This window comes from Haliotis rubra, unplaced genomic scaffold, assembly GCF_003918875.1.
Source record: "Haliotis rubra isolate DU_JTF1 unplaced genomic scaffold, ASM391887v1 Scf257, whole genome shotgun sequence".
NCBI classification, from domain to species: domain Eukaryota; kingdom Metazoa; phylum Mollusca; class Gastropoda; order Lepetellida; family Haliotidae; genus Haliotis; species Haliotis rubra.
Window position 1 is genome coordinate 251,619 of NW_025766636.1, and position 20,920 is coordinate 272,538.

General features: G+C 39.9%; 1 protein-coding gene across 1 annotated transcript in view; it reads right to left on the minus strand.

Annotated features, from left to right (window-relative positions):
* Nucleotides 1-1,147: 1,147 nt before the first annotated feature.
* The window catches only part of LOC124279794, a 35,114-nt gene continuing 15,341 nt past the window's right edge, over nucleotides 1,148-20,920 (minus strand). Inside the window, exons 2-3 of the mRNA XM_046715672.1 lie at nucleotides 3,999-4,159; nucleotides 1,148-2,352 (exon numbers count right to left, since the gene is read on the minus strand). Of these exons, the coding sequence (XP_046571628.1) occupies nucleotides 2,278-2,352; nucleotides 3,999-4,159 (236 nt within the window). The 3' untranslated portion in view covers nucleotides 1,148-2,277. The remainder of the gene's footprint in view (nucleotides 2,353-3,998; nucleotides 4,160-20,920) is intronic.

The window sequence follows — 20,920 nt, forward strand, 5'->3', positions numbered from 1 at the left end:
CGGACGTGCTGGCGAAATATGCATAATGGCCGAAGATGAGATAAATAATAAATAATAATACTTTTGCATTAAAACCTAGAGGTACATGTTTCTGATGACTTTATCTTTCATCAGTCAGTTATTGCAATTGTCTAGTATTCTCCATTTAGCAAGTACTGGTTTCCTTTCTAATGATGTAATATATGCATCTCGTAGCTATTGGAAAATCCGTAAGTACTAATGGGGTTTCTGGTTAGAGGAGGCGGTGGGGTAACCATCGCTTGCAGTTGGTTCGGCTGTGTTCCATCCTTCCGTTTAACATAGGTACTGCGCTCAGACACAATGTGTTGATTTAACTCGGCTAACCAGGCCGTGTTTATCTTCTGAATGACGAGTGACAGGCAGGATGACAGCGAGTGCACATATCAAGGTGTAGTGGTAAAACAGAGGGGAACGAACAAGCAATTTTCCGTTGTCTCGATGCTTATAGGCCGCTGTACGTTTAACTTGAATACGACATACAAATAAACGAACAAAACATCCAAAGGTAAACGATTATGTTTGATATTACAAAGGAACACCTTTTTGATAATATTGTCATATTAACATTTATTCAGAATGTCTCCGGTATTATACATGAACAAATACAGACTGGCGAACAAAGAATATAGTTTAAAAATCAAAATAATAAAATCATGTTTCAGCTGAATAGTTAAACATCAACGAAAGTACCGTTACTCCATTACCTTTCGCGAAGCATTATATACATTCGAAACTGTACACTGCCGAATGATAAATTTGGCTTCTTCTTGGGTAATCGAATTACAATCTCCGACATGTTGGGGAATGCGGCTTAAAGGACGCCATGGAGCGTTTCCAAGACTGGAAGATTACAGCTGCATTTTTTTATTCTACATATTAGTCATGATAAAGCTTGAATGTAGATAGAAACGACAAAAGCCTTTCCACATCCAAAAGAAAGATCTGCTAAAAGCAGAGTCGACAGTACAATTCCGACTATATCACCAGCATGTGTTTATGAATCACTATCAAATAGTGATGATACCAGGTGTTCGCGAAAATGGTGAGCGTATCCTGCCCCACCGGTGGCACCTGTCATCAACACATGCAAAGGCTAGTCAATTGTTCACCTGATAAAACACGGGAACAAGTCATGGTACAAGTCAAAATAGGGAATTGCATCGGACAGCATTTTTGTCAAAACGTTTGAAATCTTTACTGAGGCTTTGGATGTTGTAACCTTTATCGAACATCTTCTGAGCAGGAGTCAAATGACGCTATTTGAAATCTTGATAAAACATATGTAAAATGTTCGAAATGTAAGCAACAAAGGCTGGAGTTGTTTATTTACTCGACATAAAGGGATAGTGGAAAGTTGTAATACAGTATTGTTGAAACGTTTTTGTCACACTGAATCTTTATGCATAGATCTAAGTACCGTTTTGGGATTAAGCAGCTCTTGGATTGAACGCTTGATGGCAACCTTTAAGTGCGTGTCGTCAGGAATGTATTCCCATTCTGGGTTTTGAGTTGGGTTACGCACCCAAGTTTTAGATATTTCACGACGTTTACTTTGTTTTCATGTAAACAGCATACGTGTCTCAGACATTTGATTGTTTTGGGGAATTGCACAAGCTATTTGAGTATGGCTATGTGATTAAAATCTGCACAGGGGCATTATCAACTAATCAACTATAGTCAAATGGTTTCCAATTTAACAGCTTGAATATTCCTCTGAACATATACATATCCGTGGCTGTCTGTATACTTATTACTAAGCAGGGCCAGACAGTCGATATAACAGACATAGAGTATACTGTCTAAAATCGTTAACATTAGTATCATCAAAGATATGTTGAATAATCACAAGCTCGAGACATGACGAGGTATAAGACCATAGTGTAAACGAGGAAAAAAGGTGATGTTGCTTTTGTAAGCGGGGAGTGTTTCCATGCAATGAGACATACCAGACAGCATGTCAGACAGTAGGTATAACGCCGCCTTTTACAGCATCCCAGCTTAATCCTGACGTGATGCAGGTCTCACACTTATAAGTATCTGAATTAATCATTTTAATATAAAAACGAAATAAAAAACAGGAAGTTAAAAATCATTAAAACAAATGCTTCACAAAATACTTATTTGAATGGTATAACGTGTGCATTGAAAGATCTTCGTGTAAGTTCTCATATTCACAAAAGGTTTGTAACACCAGCGGGGCGGGCCATTGTGTGAAGGCAGACGGGGCGAGAGGTCAGCTCCATTCATTTCTGGAACTCAGTGACGACGGTGAAGATGTGTTTCAAACCTTTCAACGATGAAGTCAAACAATGCCTTCAGGTCGCGGTCAATCTGAAACATGGAAACGCGCCAGTGTCAATACCTGTCACATATGCGTACACACATTGTTATGGTTCTCTCCTTGACCTGAACAGTGTACACACAATCGTTCCTCCATCACTCGTGAATGAATACGACCGTCTTGAGATAATGATACGAAGCCATTAAATTCACGATAGTCAAAAGAGCCCTACGCCGTCAATGGTCCAGGTAACTGTCTCAGTGCAGGGAACACCTACAGGCTTCTGTTTGCGCGGACCCGTGAAGATCAGGGTTAGATTGGATCTTCAGTAACCCATGCTTGCCGTAAGAGGCGACTAACGGGATCGGGTGGCCAGGCTCGCTGGGTTGGTTGACATATGTCATCGTATCCCACTTGCGTAGATCGATGCTCATGCTGTTGATACCAGATCCGATTATTTACAGACCGCCGCCATATAGCTAGCCTGGAATACTGCTGAGTGTGGCGTAAAACTAAACTCACTCATGCACTCTGTGCGATGCTGTCGCAGAACTGTCATTACTGTCGAGTACTCACCTGAATGGAGGAACGTAGTGCACAAACACCAAAGTAATCGAAGAAATATAATTTCAGAGCGAGGGAGTTAATATGATTGCAACATTATACCATATCATTTTTTTATTACGGTGTGTCATCTTCCTGGAGGAGGAACGTTAATCTGATGGCACTGCTACACTTGTGATAAGTGTACTGAGATAGTGTTACCACACCCGAGGCATCGAGGTATTTGTGTATATTTATTATTAATGTCAGTAAAATGTGCCACTGCTACTTAAAGTTGGAATACCATTCGCTTGACCTCACCAAACGGGAAGTCACTTTCAGTCCCAAACTGGACAATCAGAAAATCACTATACAATTTGAATTTGGATATTTGATGAACCCCATAAATAGGTGCATGGTGTTGAGGAGGCATATCTGAGATTCGAACCCACGAACGTTGGACCCTATGCCCGGAAAAGGTACGCATCTCTGTAAACAACATCTGTGCTACTTTTAACCACTGGGTCCCGTCACTGTCACTTCCCTTGAAACTATAAAGTGAGTTAACTGCTAAGTAATTAGATTATCTCCACAGATATGTGTTTGCTTTACATATGTGGGTGCTTTGGGGACGCGATAATCCGACCTAACGCTGATTAGAACAAAATTTCGTGTCAGCAGCATGTGAAAAGAAAAGCCAAGGTTATGCCGTTCAAGGAACTGCTCTTACCACTGCATCGCCATAGTGTTTGCAAACCAGAAATCATTATCAAGAAAATCTTGGACGTGGTTAAGTGGGATCATTTAACCCATGCTTTGAGTGAGTGGGTATGGTTTTACGCCGCTTTTAGCATTATTCCAGCAATATCACGGCGGGGAACACCAGAAATGGGCTTCGAACATTCTAACCATGTGGGAAATCGAACCCGGGTCTTTGGCCTGACGAGAGGACGCTTTAACCAGTAGGATACCCCACCGCCCTCCACGATTTGAGAATCCATGCACATGGAAGGGAAATAATAGACAGAAATAGTATTGATTGCCTGAACACTACTACAATACTGTCGCGGGGAACAAGGATGCTTCCGGTGGGAAACATTTAACCTTGCCGTATCATAAGCTGACCGACCCTAAGGTCTTCACGAAGACTTACAACTTTGTAGAAGAGACAGAGACTAGGTTGTTCGTCCTCCCCCTCGGGGCAATCTGGCACGTGATTGCAAAGACTGTTGTCATCAATACATCGGATGTTGCCATACTGGTCCAAAGTTGGGCAGCGGTACTTGCGCAGACCATTGGCAGAGCGTTCACAGGCTGAGAAAAAAGACACATTATGATTACACTGTCCCATTATTTCAAACACATTCACGAAAACTTCACTTTCCTATTTTTAGATTAGCATGTTCGCAGGCGTAATTTTGAAATGACGGATGACATGAATATGGAACCAAAAACATAGATACACTGATGCTTCCTACTGGTGTTTTCCGTCCGGAGAGCGGAAGGTCGCGGGTTCGATCCCCGACCGCGTCATACCAAAAGACGTTAAAATATGGTACTTGTTGGTCCCTGTCTGGCGCTCGGCATTAATGGGTACAACAAGGACTGGTCGGCTCGGAGTAAGTTAAATGGGTCTGAGTGGGGTATTCATGCTTCACTGCGGCATGGTATCTCAGTGGGCTAGCACTATAAAACCAGCTTAAGTCTGGGCTAGTACAAGCAGCCGCACATACACATACACACGCATGCTCGTCTTCATATGAGCGAAATATTCTCAAGCACGACGTTAAACCCAATTTCACCTAACCTCACCTCCTACTGGTGTTTGAATATATGTGTCACATTCTGTTTGAAGGTTGTGATATTATATATAAGTGGACATACACAGATCATTGTTCCAGAACGATGACGTACAAAAAGGAAAAGGTTTAACGTTTCTATGTGTCTGTCTATTGTTTCAGACACGTTATCCTCAGTTACATCTCGTAGCTCTACATTACACATATCATGTAGACTCAACAAACCCTATCCCTCCTCTGCTACCTTTGACATATTTACATTGTAAATATCAAAGATATCAACGATCAAAATTTGTTTACTGGTGACTGTGGTGAATGCTCTTTCAGGATAAGTTTGGAATCAGATTCAGCAAAAGGTTTCTGTGTTTGAACTTACTACTGAAGGTGCAACTAATCAAGGCAAAATTGACAGTCATCATAATTAATAACTGGTAACTGCAATCACCTGCTCTGATTATATGGACGATATGACTTTACAGGTGAATCTGACTTTAAACTAGCTACACCACAAACCGTATATGGAGACACTTTAAGTGTTATTGAATCTTTAAAAAAATAGAAAGTCACGCTACAAATTTCAAACTATTGTGAAGTATGATCGGATGTTTATTAAATCACTAGACATATCACGTTTTGCAATATGATAGTGTCCAGTTAATTCTTTTAAAATAGAAAACAACAACAAAAAACATTCCTGGTCCAGTGACTGTAAATTATCCTTTGAATGAGAATATGAGTTTAAACATCTTTCACCAATATTGTTTTATGCCGAACTCTGTAAAATCCAACATATATGTAGGGAACAAGTAAACAGTCGAATCTGGACCAGACAAACCAAACAGCACCTGAAGACTGCAACCAGATTTTCGACAGGTAACCAAATGCAAGTGCTTTAATTAGGATAGTTAATCCCATAACCAAAAGTTAGAATAGAAAAGACTCTAACGGTAACCAGCCGTGCTATGTCATGCATTACACAAGCACCAACAAGAAATACTACCGTCCCAGATAGAAGGCCAAATTACTATGTAACTATGGTGAATGAAAACGTTTAAGTGTGGTGTTAATTTATGTAACAGTATATCAACTACATGACCAGTTTCATATTCGACATTGGAAGTGATAACTTCAAGTGACGTCAATGGAACTACACAGAAGCTGTATGAGTGAATGAAATAAACGCCTAATTCAGTAATTCCAGCCTGTTAATAGCAATGGTTTCAACCATGCAAATGGCGATCAGTGTAGCATTTCATTACTGTGCTTGTGTTATATCTAAATAAAAATGAAACCTGTTTATATGAATAAGCAGTGTAGGTATAAACAATGATACAGAAAATACGAAATGTGTCGTTAAATATATGTCTTAGATTTGAGAAATCGTGCTTTCATCATAACCACTTACCTTGCTCTGCGACATAAATCACAAAACAGGAGCTTGAACACATGCAAGGTTATTGTCCAGAAGTACATAGGATCTGGGACTGGCAACAGCACTCTAGTATATTTATTTTAATTACGTATTTTCCCGAGAGTGTTTGTGGTGCGATGACTCTATCATGGTATATATCATTCTGCTATTCTGTATACTTTGTAAGTACCAATGCATTCAGAAATCAACTTAGTACGTAACATACTATTCCAAAAATATGTGTTCCCAGACAATTTTAGGGTATACTTTGTTTTGATGGGATGGAATACTGACTTGGTCTCACGACATAGTCCATGATGTGCGGTAGCAATATTACATCACTATTTTACAACATTCATTAAGCATGAGAGTACATCCTTTCCCCAATCATCTCTGAACTTTGCTTTGAACTATCATTCCAAGAACCTTCATTTCATGTTAACTATATAAACCATATTTAGTATGTTCTATACAACAGTTCCAGTTCATTTGTCACCACAGCTGTAGAACATGTTATTTCCACTGGCGTAAATCGTACATCACGTCCAGACACACGCACATCACGTCCAGACACACACACATCACGTCCAGACACCACACACATCACGTCAAGCTACACACACATCACGTCCAGACACACACACATCACGCCCAGACACCACACACATCACGTCCAGACACACACACATCACGTCCATATATACACGCACATCACGTTCAGACACACACACACATCACGTCCAGACACACACACATCACGTCCAGACACACACACATCACGTCCAGACACACACACATCACGTCCAGCCAACGCTTTGCTTTATTGCCTGGTTCAAATATATGTTCACTGGACGAAAGTGTGTTAATCTTCTAACATTTGCCAGACTTCTTCCTGATGTAGTGATACCCTTTCTGTCGCTTATGTCCTGATTTGCTCGCTGTCGCTTAAGTAGTTGTTTCCTTGCTGTCACTGATATAGTGGTGTCCTTGCTGTCACTTCTGTAGTGGGTTTCTTGTTGTCACTGATATAGTGGTGTCCTTGCTGTCACTGATATAGTGGTGTCCTTGCTGTCGCTGATATAGTGGTTCCTTGCTGTTACTGATATAGTGGTTCCTTGCTGTTATTGATATAGTGATGTCCTTGCTGTCACTGATATAGTGATGTCCTTGCTGTCACTGATATAGTGATGTCCTTGCTGTCACTGATATAGTGGTGTCCTTGCTGTCACTGATATAGTGATGTCCTTGCTGTCACTGATATAGTGATGTCCTTGCTGTCACTGATATAGTGATGTCCTTGCTGTCACTGATATAGTGATGTCCTTGCTGTCACTGATATAGTGGTTCCTTGCTGTCACTGATATAGTGGTGTCCTTGCTGTCACTGATATAGTGATGTCCTTGCTGTCACTGATATAGTGATGTCCTTGCTGTCACTGATATAGTGATGTCCTTGCTGTCACTGATATAGTGGTTCCTTGCTGTATACTGATGATATAGTGGTGTGTCCTTTGCTGTTACTGATATAGTGATGTCCTTGCTGTCACTGATATAGTGATGTCCTTGCTGTCACTGATATAGTGGTGTCCTTGCTGTCATATAGTGATGTCCTTGCTGTCACTGATATAGTGATGTCCTTGCTGTCACTGATATAGTGATGTCCTTGCTGTCACTGATATAGTGGTGTCCTTGCTGTCACTGATATAGTGATGTCCTTGCTGTCACTGATATAGTGGTTCCTTGCTGTCCTTGCTGATATAGTGATGTCCTTGCTGTCACTGATATAGTGGTGTCCTTGCTGTCACTGATATAGTGGTGTCCTTGCTGTCACTGATATAGTGATGTCCTTGCTGTCACTGATATAGTGATGTCCTTGCTGTCACTGATATAGTGATGTCCTTGCTGTCACTGATATAGTGGTGATCCTTGCTGTCACTGATATAGTGGTGTCCTTGCTGTCACTGATATAGTGGTGACCTTAGCCTTGCTGTCACTGATATAGTGGTTCCTTGCTGTTACTGATATAGTGATGTCCTTGCTGTCACTGATACTGATATAGTGATGTCCTTGCTGTCACTGATATAGTGATGTCCTTGCTGTCACCTGATATAGTGGTTCCTTGCTGTTACTGATATAGTGATGTCCTCCTTGCTGTCACTGTGGTTCCTTGCTGTTACTATATGTCCTTGCTGATATAGTGATGTCCTTGCTGTCACTGATATAGTGATGTCCTTGCTGTCACTGATATAGTGATGTCCTTGCTGTCACTGATATAGTGGTTCCTTGCTGTCACTGATATAGTGGTTCCTTGCTGTTACTGATATAGTGATGTCCTTGCTGTCACTGATATAGTGATGTCCTTGCTGTCACTGATATAGTGGTGTCCTTGCTGTCACTGATATAGTGGTTCCTTGCTGTTACTGATATAGTGATGTCCTTGCTGTCACTGATATAGTGATGTCCTTGCTGTCACTGATATAGTGGTGTCACCAATACGGTGTACGTAACCTGTTATTTGGCGGCGTGGTATAAGGGGAGTCAATGTTGTGATATCATCATGACATTGTTGATTAGCGCTACTGATTGCTGTCAATAGGGTACACATACACGTTTTGGCAGCCCTACTCGAAACACATGTACTGGGAGATGTAAACATTGTATGGTCATTTTGAGGAAAATAGATTCGGCACCGAAATATAATTAAGTCTAATTGATGATTGGTACAGTGAGGTGACAGGGCGTCCGCTGTACATTTGTTGAATCTGATGCTACAGCACCAAGGTGCCGCAAGACGTTGTCTGTGAGTGTGTGGAGACTAAGTATCCACATAAACCTGTGGTTGTGAAGCCTGGGTATTTTAGCGAACTTGAGTATAACATAAGACATGCAAGTGATTAACAGGGGAAAAGAGGGTGGTCACTCATGACATAACCAGTATCACACATACATGTGTGAGGTCCATTTACTGTTCTGTGGTGATGATAAAACGTGATAAGTTTCTGACTGTAATTCATTCTTAGGTTAGACCGTCGGTCGAACTCATTTACGTCTCTGTTGTAAGTGTTAATGAATGTTCTTATCTACAATAGCGGCCAAATGAAACTGTACCATTGTATTAAATCAGTCTAGTGTACAAACCGCAAAAGGCCAATGCATGAAATAAATTGTATTGAAAAGATCAAAATAGACATTATCGTACAGCAAGCGATATTGGTATGACAGTTGCCCAAATTGAGGTGGGTAGACAGAATAATCTTTCAAGGTAATGCCCCAAGGTAGTTGGGACAATGACACGTCACAGTAATAGCATGTATGACCACATGTGTATGACCACCCCCTGCTACAAGACACAGTTCTCAGTTTCACACCCACAGGTGCGTGATCTCAGGTGCACAGAAGAAGTCATCTGTCTCATGACGTCACGTGGGATAAGCCGCCATTGTTCTTGTAGGACAAGGCCCTTGTCGACTGGCTAGAGGTTGTGGCAGCTGTGGAACACGATCATCCATTACATCTCAATGGCGTTCAAGTGGTACATATATGGGGAGACACATTGACGTTACCTGTGGGGGGTGTATGGGGTCTGGCGTTGTCACGCAGACACAGGACACCACGTCACAGGTTGTACAACACCTGCATGTCAGGTAAAAATTTAGGTGTCGTCCTCGATTGAACTGCCACCAACAACAAATTAGTGCCCTTTCCAGCTCCTGCTACTTCCATATCGTCAACATCAGCAACATCCGTCACCTATTGGACTATAATACCGCTCAGCTGCTGCTTGAGTTGTTGCCCGTGTTCCACGATATGATAGCACCACTCCTATTCTCAAACAACTTCACTGGCTCTCTATATCCTTCAGAATCAATTTCTCTTCCTCTGACACACAGTTGTATTTATGATAATGACTTTCCCAAATATCTGTCGAATCTTGTAAGTCCCACACTCCCAGCAGACCTCTCCGTTTCAGCAACTCCCTTAGGGTCTTCTCAACTGCAGCCCCACCACTCTGGAGCAGCCTCCCAATCATTATCAGAGAAATCAACTGTAAAGACTCTTTCAAAAATAAAGCCATAAAAAACCCATCTGCTCACAATATCCTCTCACAGTCTTTCAGACTTTCTTTTCAGTACCGTTGAGCAAATACGTTTTGGAAAAAGGCGCCATATAAATTCATCATCATTATCATTAGAAATGGTAGGGCAGTTGGCACAACGTAATAAATGGAACATCCCGCCATTGGGTCTCCCTTTCGGCGGTGAATGCGATGTCTTATATCAGTGACGACGAACTTCTGCCAGGCACCTTGCTTTCAAAGACGTACAGTCCGGGTCAATCTCAATCTCGGACGACGATATTGTGCTATTAATAATTATTTTCTGTTATTTCCGAAAGCTCTGAGACTCCAACCAGACTTGTACTGTTCCGACTATATCGCGAAAAGGTAAAGGCATCCTGTCCCACCAGTGGCACCCATCACAAAGACATGCCAAAGCAATTGTTCTCTTAAAAATGGTGACCATATGATACAAATCAAAGTATGGAATTGTACCGTACATGACCTTTGCCAGTGATACGATAATTTTTTGTGTCTGTCAGTTTCGTATTATATGCCGATCACATAAAGCCACGCCATGTGTTCCAGTGATCCCATGATGGCAATGTATCATTTTGTTTCTGTTCAGATTCAGTAGATGTCAGCGTGTGCAAGGCACTATATTTATACTGAGAGTCAAGAGTAATCTAGAAGCTTCTAGAAGAACCTAGTTTAATCCAGCTTTCTTAAAGTTTATTCATAGATAACCCAGTCAGCCTCCCCCAATTCACATACCGACCAAAGTGGAGATTTTCCCAAGGGGGAAGCACGGAACCGTCCAAGAATATCATAAACGTAACAACTCCAGTCAACACGACTGTGCGGTGGCAGCAGGGTGGCCAGACATCACACGAGTAAATCGCGAACGTTTAAATAAGCAGTGGGACAAACCATGTATGCATACCTGACAGAGCCGAATATCCGGCGACTAAAGTTGTATTTAACCCAGGTGAGCTAACTGTCAGCACTCGTCAGGCACAGACAGCACCAGACACGACATGGCGTATAGCCGTTTACATTATTTTTCAGAAGAATGCATTTGTCAATGACAATCCACACATGGGCTCATAAAATGATTTCTCTGATGTTGGCCTCGAAGATTTGAGTTGTCTCCCGATTCCGACCCATCCTCTATTGTTGATACCAACATTGATATCGCTGTTGCTGGAGATGCTACTGGAGCAACTAATATTGCTGTTGCTGGTGATACTACGTATACTGGTGCAACTACTATTTCTTTTGTTGTGGTACTAACAGTGCAACCAATATTGCTGTTGTTGGTGATACTACGTATACTGGTGCAACTACTATTTCTTTTGTTGTGGTGCTAACAGTGCAACCAATATTGCTGTTGTTGGTGATACTACGTATACTGGTGCAACTACTATTTCTTTTGTTGTGGTACTAACAGTGCAACCAATATTGCTGTTGTTGGTGATACTACGTATACTGGTGCAACTACTATTTCTTTTGTTGTGGTACTAACAGTGCAACCAATATTGCTGTTGTTGGTGATACTACTGGTGCAACTACTATTTCTTTTGTTGTGGTACTAACAGTGCAACCAATATTGCTGTTGTTGGTGATACTACGTATACTGGTGCAACTACTATTTCTTTTGTTGTGGTACTAACAGTGCAACCAATATTGCTGTTGTTGGTGATACTACGTATACTGGTGCAACTACTATTTCTTTTGTTGTGGTACTAACAGTGCAACCAATATTGCTGTTGTTGGTGATACTACGTATACTGGTGCAACTACTATTTCTTTTGTTGTGGTACTAACAGTGCAACCAATATTGCTGTTGTTGGTGATACTACGTATACTGGTGCAACTACTATTTATTTTGTTGTGCTGATTTCAGTGCCACCAATATTGCTGTTGATGGTGATACTACTGGTGCAACTACCACTTATATTGTTGTGCTGATTTCAGTGCCACTGATATTGCTGTTGATGGTGATACTACTGGTGCAACTACTACTTATATTGTTGAGCTGATTTCAGTGCCACTGATATTGCTGTTGCTGGTGATATCATCAGTGATATACTCACGTGAATAATAAGAATGTGCGTAGAGCTTTCCTGAAATATGCAAAGTTTGATACAATCACGTGTGGCTGAAATCACAATCTGATTATTATTACCCCGATAACCCAAGCTGCCTGTGAGGCGTTATTAGTGAAGGTTATTAGTCACATGAGTTATCCCACCGGGTACCCATGTTCTGCTGGGTGAACAGATGCAATTTTGAACAAGACCCCATGTATGACATGTGCTTCGTTGTGAGGCAGGACTGATCTTGCAACTGTAACTAAAATCAATATCACGTCTACATATAAAATAGTCTATACGCTTGAGATACTTTGTTTCACCACAAACATTATCACGACAACTCCAAGGAACCGTGAAAAATTCCTTTTTTAAATACATGAACTGCTGTTAACATGCATCTCGTTATATATATTCACATTGCCTGACACATTAGAGCTGTTGCTTGATCATCAACCTGGCATTGCTCCACCACTGGCAACACGACCCAGGTATCACAGGGGCTGGGTATCTACCGCCTGACAGACACGTAGGTCACTGTAATGTAATAGACATCGTCCAGCTCCCACTGACCGATCAAGCACTTTGTCTACATACTAAAATAATCGTTCGTTGATCCCGACTGTTTTATGTCAGTTGACAAGCCCGGCAGGTTCAACACACAAGGATCAGCTGGTATCAGCTGGTATTAAAATAGAACCGCTCACAAGTTTCGTTTAATTTCTGAACGTCTTGAACAGTATTTCAGTGTGTCAGGATAATATGGTAGCGATGTGTGACGTTGAAGTTGCTGTTGAAAAAAAAGGTGAAAAAGTGACTACTGGTATAGCAAGAACAAACTGTTCGTAATAAACAGACTGAATCTGATATTTGATTCAACGATCAGCGAATCCTGGCGCAACAAGGGACAGTACAACCATACGGTCTTAGAACAAATGCACCAGGGCCTCCTTTCGCGAAGCAACCTTTACTAAGGTTAACCTTAACTCCTATTCTTTAACATTGCACTAAGGTTACCTTAGTGACTTACGATCACCTTAGTGCTTTGTGAAAGGAGGCCCAGCTGTGTGGTGTTAATGAATCACGATGTGTGTTAGAGCATGACGTAAGAATAAATGTAACATTATTTAATCCAAAGTTTAAGCATTCTTACGTCTGAGACAACTAGTGAGTGAATGAATCATACATCCAGGCTCGCATCAACAAGTGCGGGGGCGCTAGGTTCAGGGGGACCAACACCATCTGGCGCAAAAATGTTTACATAATGTAACTGACACCATTGTTGGATCAGGAATTAGCTTTTCGATAAGGAGTTAATGAACGGCAAAATCCTTGTTACTGAGATGAGGTAATTCTTCACATATCATCATGAATGTCATCAGATGTGTTCATATTTCACATGAACGTGAAGGGTAATGATGTTACGTCAGTGCACGAGAATAATCAGTTTTCTCCAAAAACAGATTTCATTGGGAATAGGAAACTTAGTGGTGAAAACTACATTTATAGATTACTGAAATTCTGGATGAAACTGGTGCTCAGTGAAGAGTCATATATTGTAGTTTGTAGGGAAGGGCTCGGGGTTAAGATTGAGGGTGTCACCTGAAATTCACACTGCGAAAGAGTCGCCAGAATGTATAGCAATATCACTCAGTACTACATTTTTCAACAAAACAAAATCTATAGTTCTCTATTTTACATTGATTTACTAATGCTAATGCAGTGTGCGCGTGTGCGTGTGTTAGGAGAGGCGCAAGGACAGCTGCTTTTCTTAATATAACATCGTTAAGTTGAGATGGCAGATTCGATCCAAAATAATGTGTTTATTTGACATATACTGTTTAACAATGATTGGTGTTATTTCTCGTTTTGGCAACATTTATATGTTATGAAATGTTAAAGCTGCAAGACGATAGTGGCAGCTGCAACTGGGTTACGCATGTACGTCTACTTTTATTCCGAACTGGATTTTCTTACGTTTGAATTACACAGGAATGTGGGAATACAGAAACGTTTATAAGTGAATTTAGACAAAGATGTCAAGATATTGAAATTCAAAATTGGCACTCTAGGATAACATCATCTTTTCTAAAAGACTATGGAGCAATCAAGTCCGCCCTCGAACCTGAAAAATACATATTGGAACTTTGTCATTACAAGGACCTTATACGCATTTTATGCAAATTCCGCTGTCTAAGCCATAAGTTAAATGTTCAACAACAACGTTATAATAATAATATAAATTTCAATGTATTGATATGTGACAAATGTGATATTAATGTTACACAGGATGAATTTCATTTTTTACTTGTGTGTCCATTCTATTCTGTACAAAGAAAACTGTACTTACCTAGTTATTACCATACGTTCCCATCAAGATTAAAATTTAAACAACTTTTAACAACAACAAATGCACATCTATTGAAGTCAATAGCATTATTTCTATGCGTAACTTGCCTGTATGAAAATGAACTAATTACATTGTTTTTGTCTGTCCATCCGCACAATATTGTTCTTATATGTTTGTACTCTTGGCCACGTGGCCTCAAATACTGAATAAACTTCTTCTTCTTCTTCTTCTTCTTCTTCTTCTTCTTCTTCTTCTTCTTCTATATCATTCACATTGTACATTCATCATGACATGTCTACTCTTCCTCCCATTGAATCCCGGAGCGGTATTCATATAAGCTTATGCTTGTTTACCAATCCGGTTCCTTTCATTGGAAATAAATATGTGTAAATCAGATAGTCTCAACTGAAATTCAAACCTATGATGCATTCAGCTGAGAGGTATAGTGTCTTTTACATGGTTTATTATAAAACTAGATAACTTCAAGCATAAGGATTATTGCGTTTGCTGAATTTTAAAACTTTATAGAAAAAACACACCAAAACGATGATATTGGACACAACAAAGAGAGCTTTATTACACTTACCGAAACTACAATTCACGAAAAGCGTCCTAGATTAGCACTATTCGGATTGATGAACGTGTCATCGATGTTCTGGCTTGGACAAGGAGGACACTTTGATTAATCGTAATTAGAGATTTGTATTGTTTGTGATGGTGTAGCTAATTATGGTCGTCAATTATGGAAATTGTGGACATTATTACGAAAACAATAATGGGTCGGACAGTGTACACAGTTTATGAAGCTCATAAAAACCTTTGTCCTATTAAACTGGTAATGCTTCCCATCCTTGTTTTCTTAATTGCTCTGACGTATCCCGTTCCTACAGGGGGTTCTATATACTTATCCTAGTATCTATTTGTGGCAGATGATTATTTTATATTATTCATTCATACTGTCTGGGCAAATAGTTGAGTATATTACCGAAATGGGAAGTAGATGTTTATGAGAGGAATGTGCAATTCTCTGATTGCTTTATAGGTCATATCCACCTACATATATATTTATATACTCATGCCAATAATGGCTGTCACCCCCTTCAATTTTTTTAATTGGAGATGGGGTGTGGGGGTTGGGGTGGGGAGGGATGACAACCATTATTGGCATGAGTATATCAGTCATGATGCCAAGAAAGTTTCCCTACACTTTGTAGATTTATCCATAGAATATATGTTAGATCATACTGACACATACAGTATAGGCAGAAGGTATATGCTCTGCAACAACTAAATACAATGGAAAGTGTTTACGGATGCATACTTTATGAATTGTATTAATAATCAACAGATCATAATAAATTCTTCAAGTTTGGCACATGTCATGACAATGTGATAAAGTGAGTGAGTGAGTAAATGTTTACGCTGCACTCAGCTATATTCCAGCATGGGTTACTAAAGATCAATATTCTAACCCGGACCTTCACGGGTGAGTGTGATAAATGATACAGATGTGTTCCATCTATATGTGACAGTTATGAAAATGAATGAATATTTGAGCTTTGTTGTTTATGATTCATCCCCCTGTGGTCAATAATGGACCAGTCTAGCAATAATCCTCCCTAATCCCATAAAACCAGTGAGGCATGAACGCCCACATAGCCTAATGAACTTTACCTACCTAGTTGAAGACTTTTAGTCCATGTAGGCTGACGCCATCTTATGTAGCCCCCAGTACAGAACTGCGTGGCATCGTCGCCCCATGGAACCGATCAGATTACGAATTGTGACTGGGAATGTTCACCCAGTCTCGCTCCAGTGCTCGTGCCAACTGCTGGAGGTTCAGACGTTGATCAAGAGCAACATATAAATGTCTGATTGGGGTTAGATTACATTAAAGGCCATGGCAGTTCTGGGATGTTGTGGTTCATCAAAATGCCGTTGTTAGTCCTGCCTTGTGAGGTCGGGCGCTGTCGTGTTGAAAACTGACCTTTGCTTGTTACATAATGGGGAGGACATGTGGCCGAAAATTTTTACCTGTGTGGCGTTGTGCCGTTAAATAACCCTTGATGTCTGTTCTCCCATGGGAGATGGCGGCCCACATCATTACACTCCACTGAAATCCTATGCAATCCTGGAGTTACAGTAGCTGTAAATGGTGAGTCTATCACGTTCGTGACGAATCCGTGTGAACCTGTCCTGCGTTGCAGTTGTGACACGAGGTCGACCGGATCTGCGTTCCATAGTCTTGTAATGGTCCTTTGCGATATGTGGAAACCTGTCTGCAGGTGGCTGATTGCGTTGTTGCGTTGAGCTTCTGTCTGTCAGTCGTAGCAAGTTTTCACTTTCACTTGCTGTACTATTGTGATGACAGACAACCATCGCTTTCATAAGCCAACAATTCATGTTGCACGTTCATGTTGGTGTGTTTCGCCGCCACGCACTTGTTTGCTTTTCCAATACTTTATCGATATCTTGTGGCCGTGATACCCATTATTGTTCCATTGTTACAGCTGCACAGGAGCCCCAACATGCAGGGTCGAGATCAAGAGATCAAGTCAAGTTGGTTAAACAGATCATGTAACAATGACAATACAAAACAAATCAGTCGTTGAACAGGTTGAACCAAGGTTGTGACATGCCGACCAGAATTTGTTAAAAAGCGTCGATTCTGGAGCTTAACATATTTGATTAAATTGCAATATTGAGTCAGCTTTTTTAACATGAAGCGACATGTTGGCATATTTCCGGATGTTTTACGATTAAAAATAGTAGTTTTGAAAAGGATGAGGATCACATTGATTGGGTCGTTATGTTTACGACGGAATCCAAGAAGAATTTGTTGTCTTGTGAAGTTCAAATTGAAATCCAGTTTACCATTTAGCCAATCTTGGAGTTTCTGCCATATATGGGTAACCTTGCTACAATCAGAGTGAGTGAGTGAGTGAATTTAGTTTGACGCCGCACTCAGCAATATTCCAGCTATATGGTGGCGGTCTGTAAATAATCGAGTCTGGACCAGACAATCCAGTGATCAATAGCATGAGCATCGATATGCGCAATTGGGAACCGATGACATGTGTCAACCAAGTCAGCGAGCCTGACCACCCGATCCAGTTAGTCGCCTCTTACGACAAGCATGGGTTACTGAAGAGAAATATTCTAACCCGGACCGTCACGGGTATGCAACAATCAGAAAAGTGGGGTGTTGTTTCTATAGAATTTGAGAAATAGCTACATTGGTAATGTTCAATATATTTCATTCTGAAAAGTCTTCTATTCGTTGGCAAAATATGATGAAGCAGTTTGTATTGAAACCATTTGAGATCTGTATCTTTTGTACAACGAAAGGGAATATGGTTATAGTTGTGCCAAGAATCTATATTATCAATTCCAATATCATTTCCTAATATAATATTCCATTTCATACAGTGTTGATTCCGATTTGTTTTTGTTTCCAGTTAAGCCCTGTAATAAAGTTTTTTGACTTGTCAAAAGGTTGAAGATATATGGTTGCATTGGGTTTTTATTTTTGTTGATGTTTTCTAAACTGATTTGTTTCTTTTAAAGAAAGCTGTACTAGTGACTACGCAATAATCTAGAAAATTACTTTTTTGATTATATGTGGTTTCAAACCTTTCATGAGATATAAATTCACTAGCGTCATTAAGAAGCTCATTTATAAACAGTATACCCTTTTCCTTCCAATTTGAATTAAAACTGTTTTTCTATCGATTAAAATGTTTTGAATACACCAAATTACTTGGGAGGTAATGTTAATTTCCGAGTTTATTTCCCCATGTCTAGACAGTAGGTCTCACCAAGCATTCGGTGAGTCACGGTAGAATTTGTTACGAACAAATGGAGTGATAACGTTGGTTAGGTTTGGACAATTATATTAAAAACATATTGGCAGATCCAAGTTTAGGTACATATTCTGCAAATAGGTTGCTGCCTTTAGAGTACTTCATGTAGAAACGTCTTACAACCGACACTTTTTGAGCCTGCATCACCTCCTTTATATTCGGTGCGTTCAGACCGCCATCTTTAACATTACATATAAGTTGGTCACGTTTAACTTTATCTGGTTTGTTTCTCCATATAAATTGAAACATTTTCGTTGAAAGTCATCTATTACTTTTTCCGGAGGATTTGGGATGGAAGCGAAGAGATGATTTAGTTTTGGAATGATTAACGATTTAAGTACAGTCTTTCTACCCAAAGGAATGAGATTTCATATAAATTATATCTTTATAGTTAAGATCAACCATTTCATAAAGATCTAAATCAAATTTTATTCCGAGTAATTCAAAATTACTTTGTTCCCAATTTAGATTCAAATTTCGACAGAGTTTTATTCTTTAGTGCTTTATAGAACCAATCCATATAATTCTAATTCTAATTCTAATTTCAATACATGTTTTCCTTCATAAAGTTTCATTGATATGCTCGGTGTGGAAAACTATCAATGAAACCTTTTGGAAGGATATTTCATAAAGGTCTGAATATATGCAATATGGTAAATGTTTAATGAATACTTTCCTATAATATATAATTACCTTGTCTAGTAGCTTCATATATCTATCAGATATTGGATCAAAACGATCTTTTTTTAAACACTAATTTAACTTCGTCCACTCTCTTTCTATATCTCCCTTTAGGCCATTACCGGGTCAGGTTACCTGGGATGCGTCTCTGTGAGTCACACCAGTGACAGGCTGGGACTTCGCTGTTCGCTTATAAGGCGAAATAATTGGTTACAGCCACCGTCATAAAACATTTCTGGTATGGCGTAGGAGTTAAAAAAGGTCTCATGTCCAAAGGCTGAAAGAACTAACGTAGCACATGGACTGTATAGACACAACAGAATTTCATTTCTGTACGGTACCTTGGTTTTTTAGCTACAAGTTAGGAAACGTGTCAACAGGTGCGTGACGTTAGCCCATGTAAAGCGTCGTTAAGGGATCAAGTAGTTCTTAGAATGAACGCTCGATCACATAGGCTGTATATGGACAACATAATCGAGGACAAAACAAAACACATATAATGCGCACTGATAACCTTTACAGAAATACGTTTTGTGACATCTTGATTGGTTTTACAAAATACTTCCCAGTGTAACGAAATGGTTCATATTTTCTGTGGGGCTGGTTTTTTTACTATTTTATTGTAACCCCACTGCACGGATATCTAGTTTCCCTCTCCTCTCTAGTATTTATTCCGTAATTCTTCTGTATCCCACTTTGTAGTTTGTAGCCGCTTGACCTTCTTAGTATTCCAGAATTACGATTTCCCTGTCAGATCTTTGACACTGTGTATTATCAGCTGATTATCAAAGACAAGTGATCGACAATGCTAGGAGTTTAACAAAGGTCGAAATCAGTTGAAAGAACATTTGCTGAAGACCAAGTGGAGACGGGATTGTGATTTTTTTCATTCATGGTTACCTATTGACCCTTTCAACAGCTGCATTGAAAAAATAAGTTTAAAGTACAAAGCATGGAGAAATGTTGGTCCCGAATAGAATTGCCTTGTCTATTTAAGGCTCGCATTAAATGACAGCTGATCAATTCCATTCGTGCTTTGATCTCATAAGAAGTGAAGATGGACGTATTCTTTTTAACACAAATCGAAGAGATTTAGCAAGGACGTATTATACTGTTGAACTAATTAAAAACTGAAACATGATTTAAACGACCCCGTGAGTAAGAGAATGTTGTTTTAAGCACGTTCAGCAATAGTCTTGTCAATATTGGTTGCTTCTGAATAACGGACTGAGGTTTGGCAAACCAAGGGTTGACCAACGTATTATATACCTATTCGTTATACAGAACGGATTCACTGTGAACGGGGGGACTCAGTGAACACCATGAAATTATACATCTAAATGTATGTACACATTATTCATCGTATCATGATTTATCGGTACACTTAACAGCCGAAGTTATGAATACAGTTATGAAAGTTAAAAGTTGAGGGGGGGGTATTTTTTTATTGTTTTATTGTTGTTATAAGTTAAAAGTTACTTATAATGCTCTATAAAGTGATATTTAAACCTAAACTTTCCGAATAATAGGACTTGCCTCATACTAATACACAAAATATGTAAAACAAATCACACGCTGAAGAAGATTTGACAGACGATATAATAATGTAATACATTACAGATTTAGACAATGCTTCCTATCCAGTTAGTCCTTGCGCTCAGCCACATGGTATTTGGAAGATGTCCTTGAAGATAACACTACCTAAATGCCGAGATCTCCTGGCACCCAGTAGAGTCTCATTCCACACACGAGCTCCAGGCCCCTGTTTCACAAAGCTCTCGTAAGCCTAAGATCTCGTAACTTTCCTCGTAGCATTCCTACC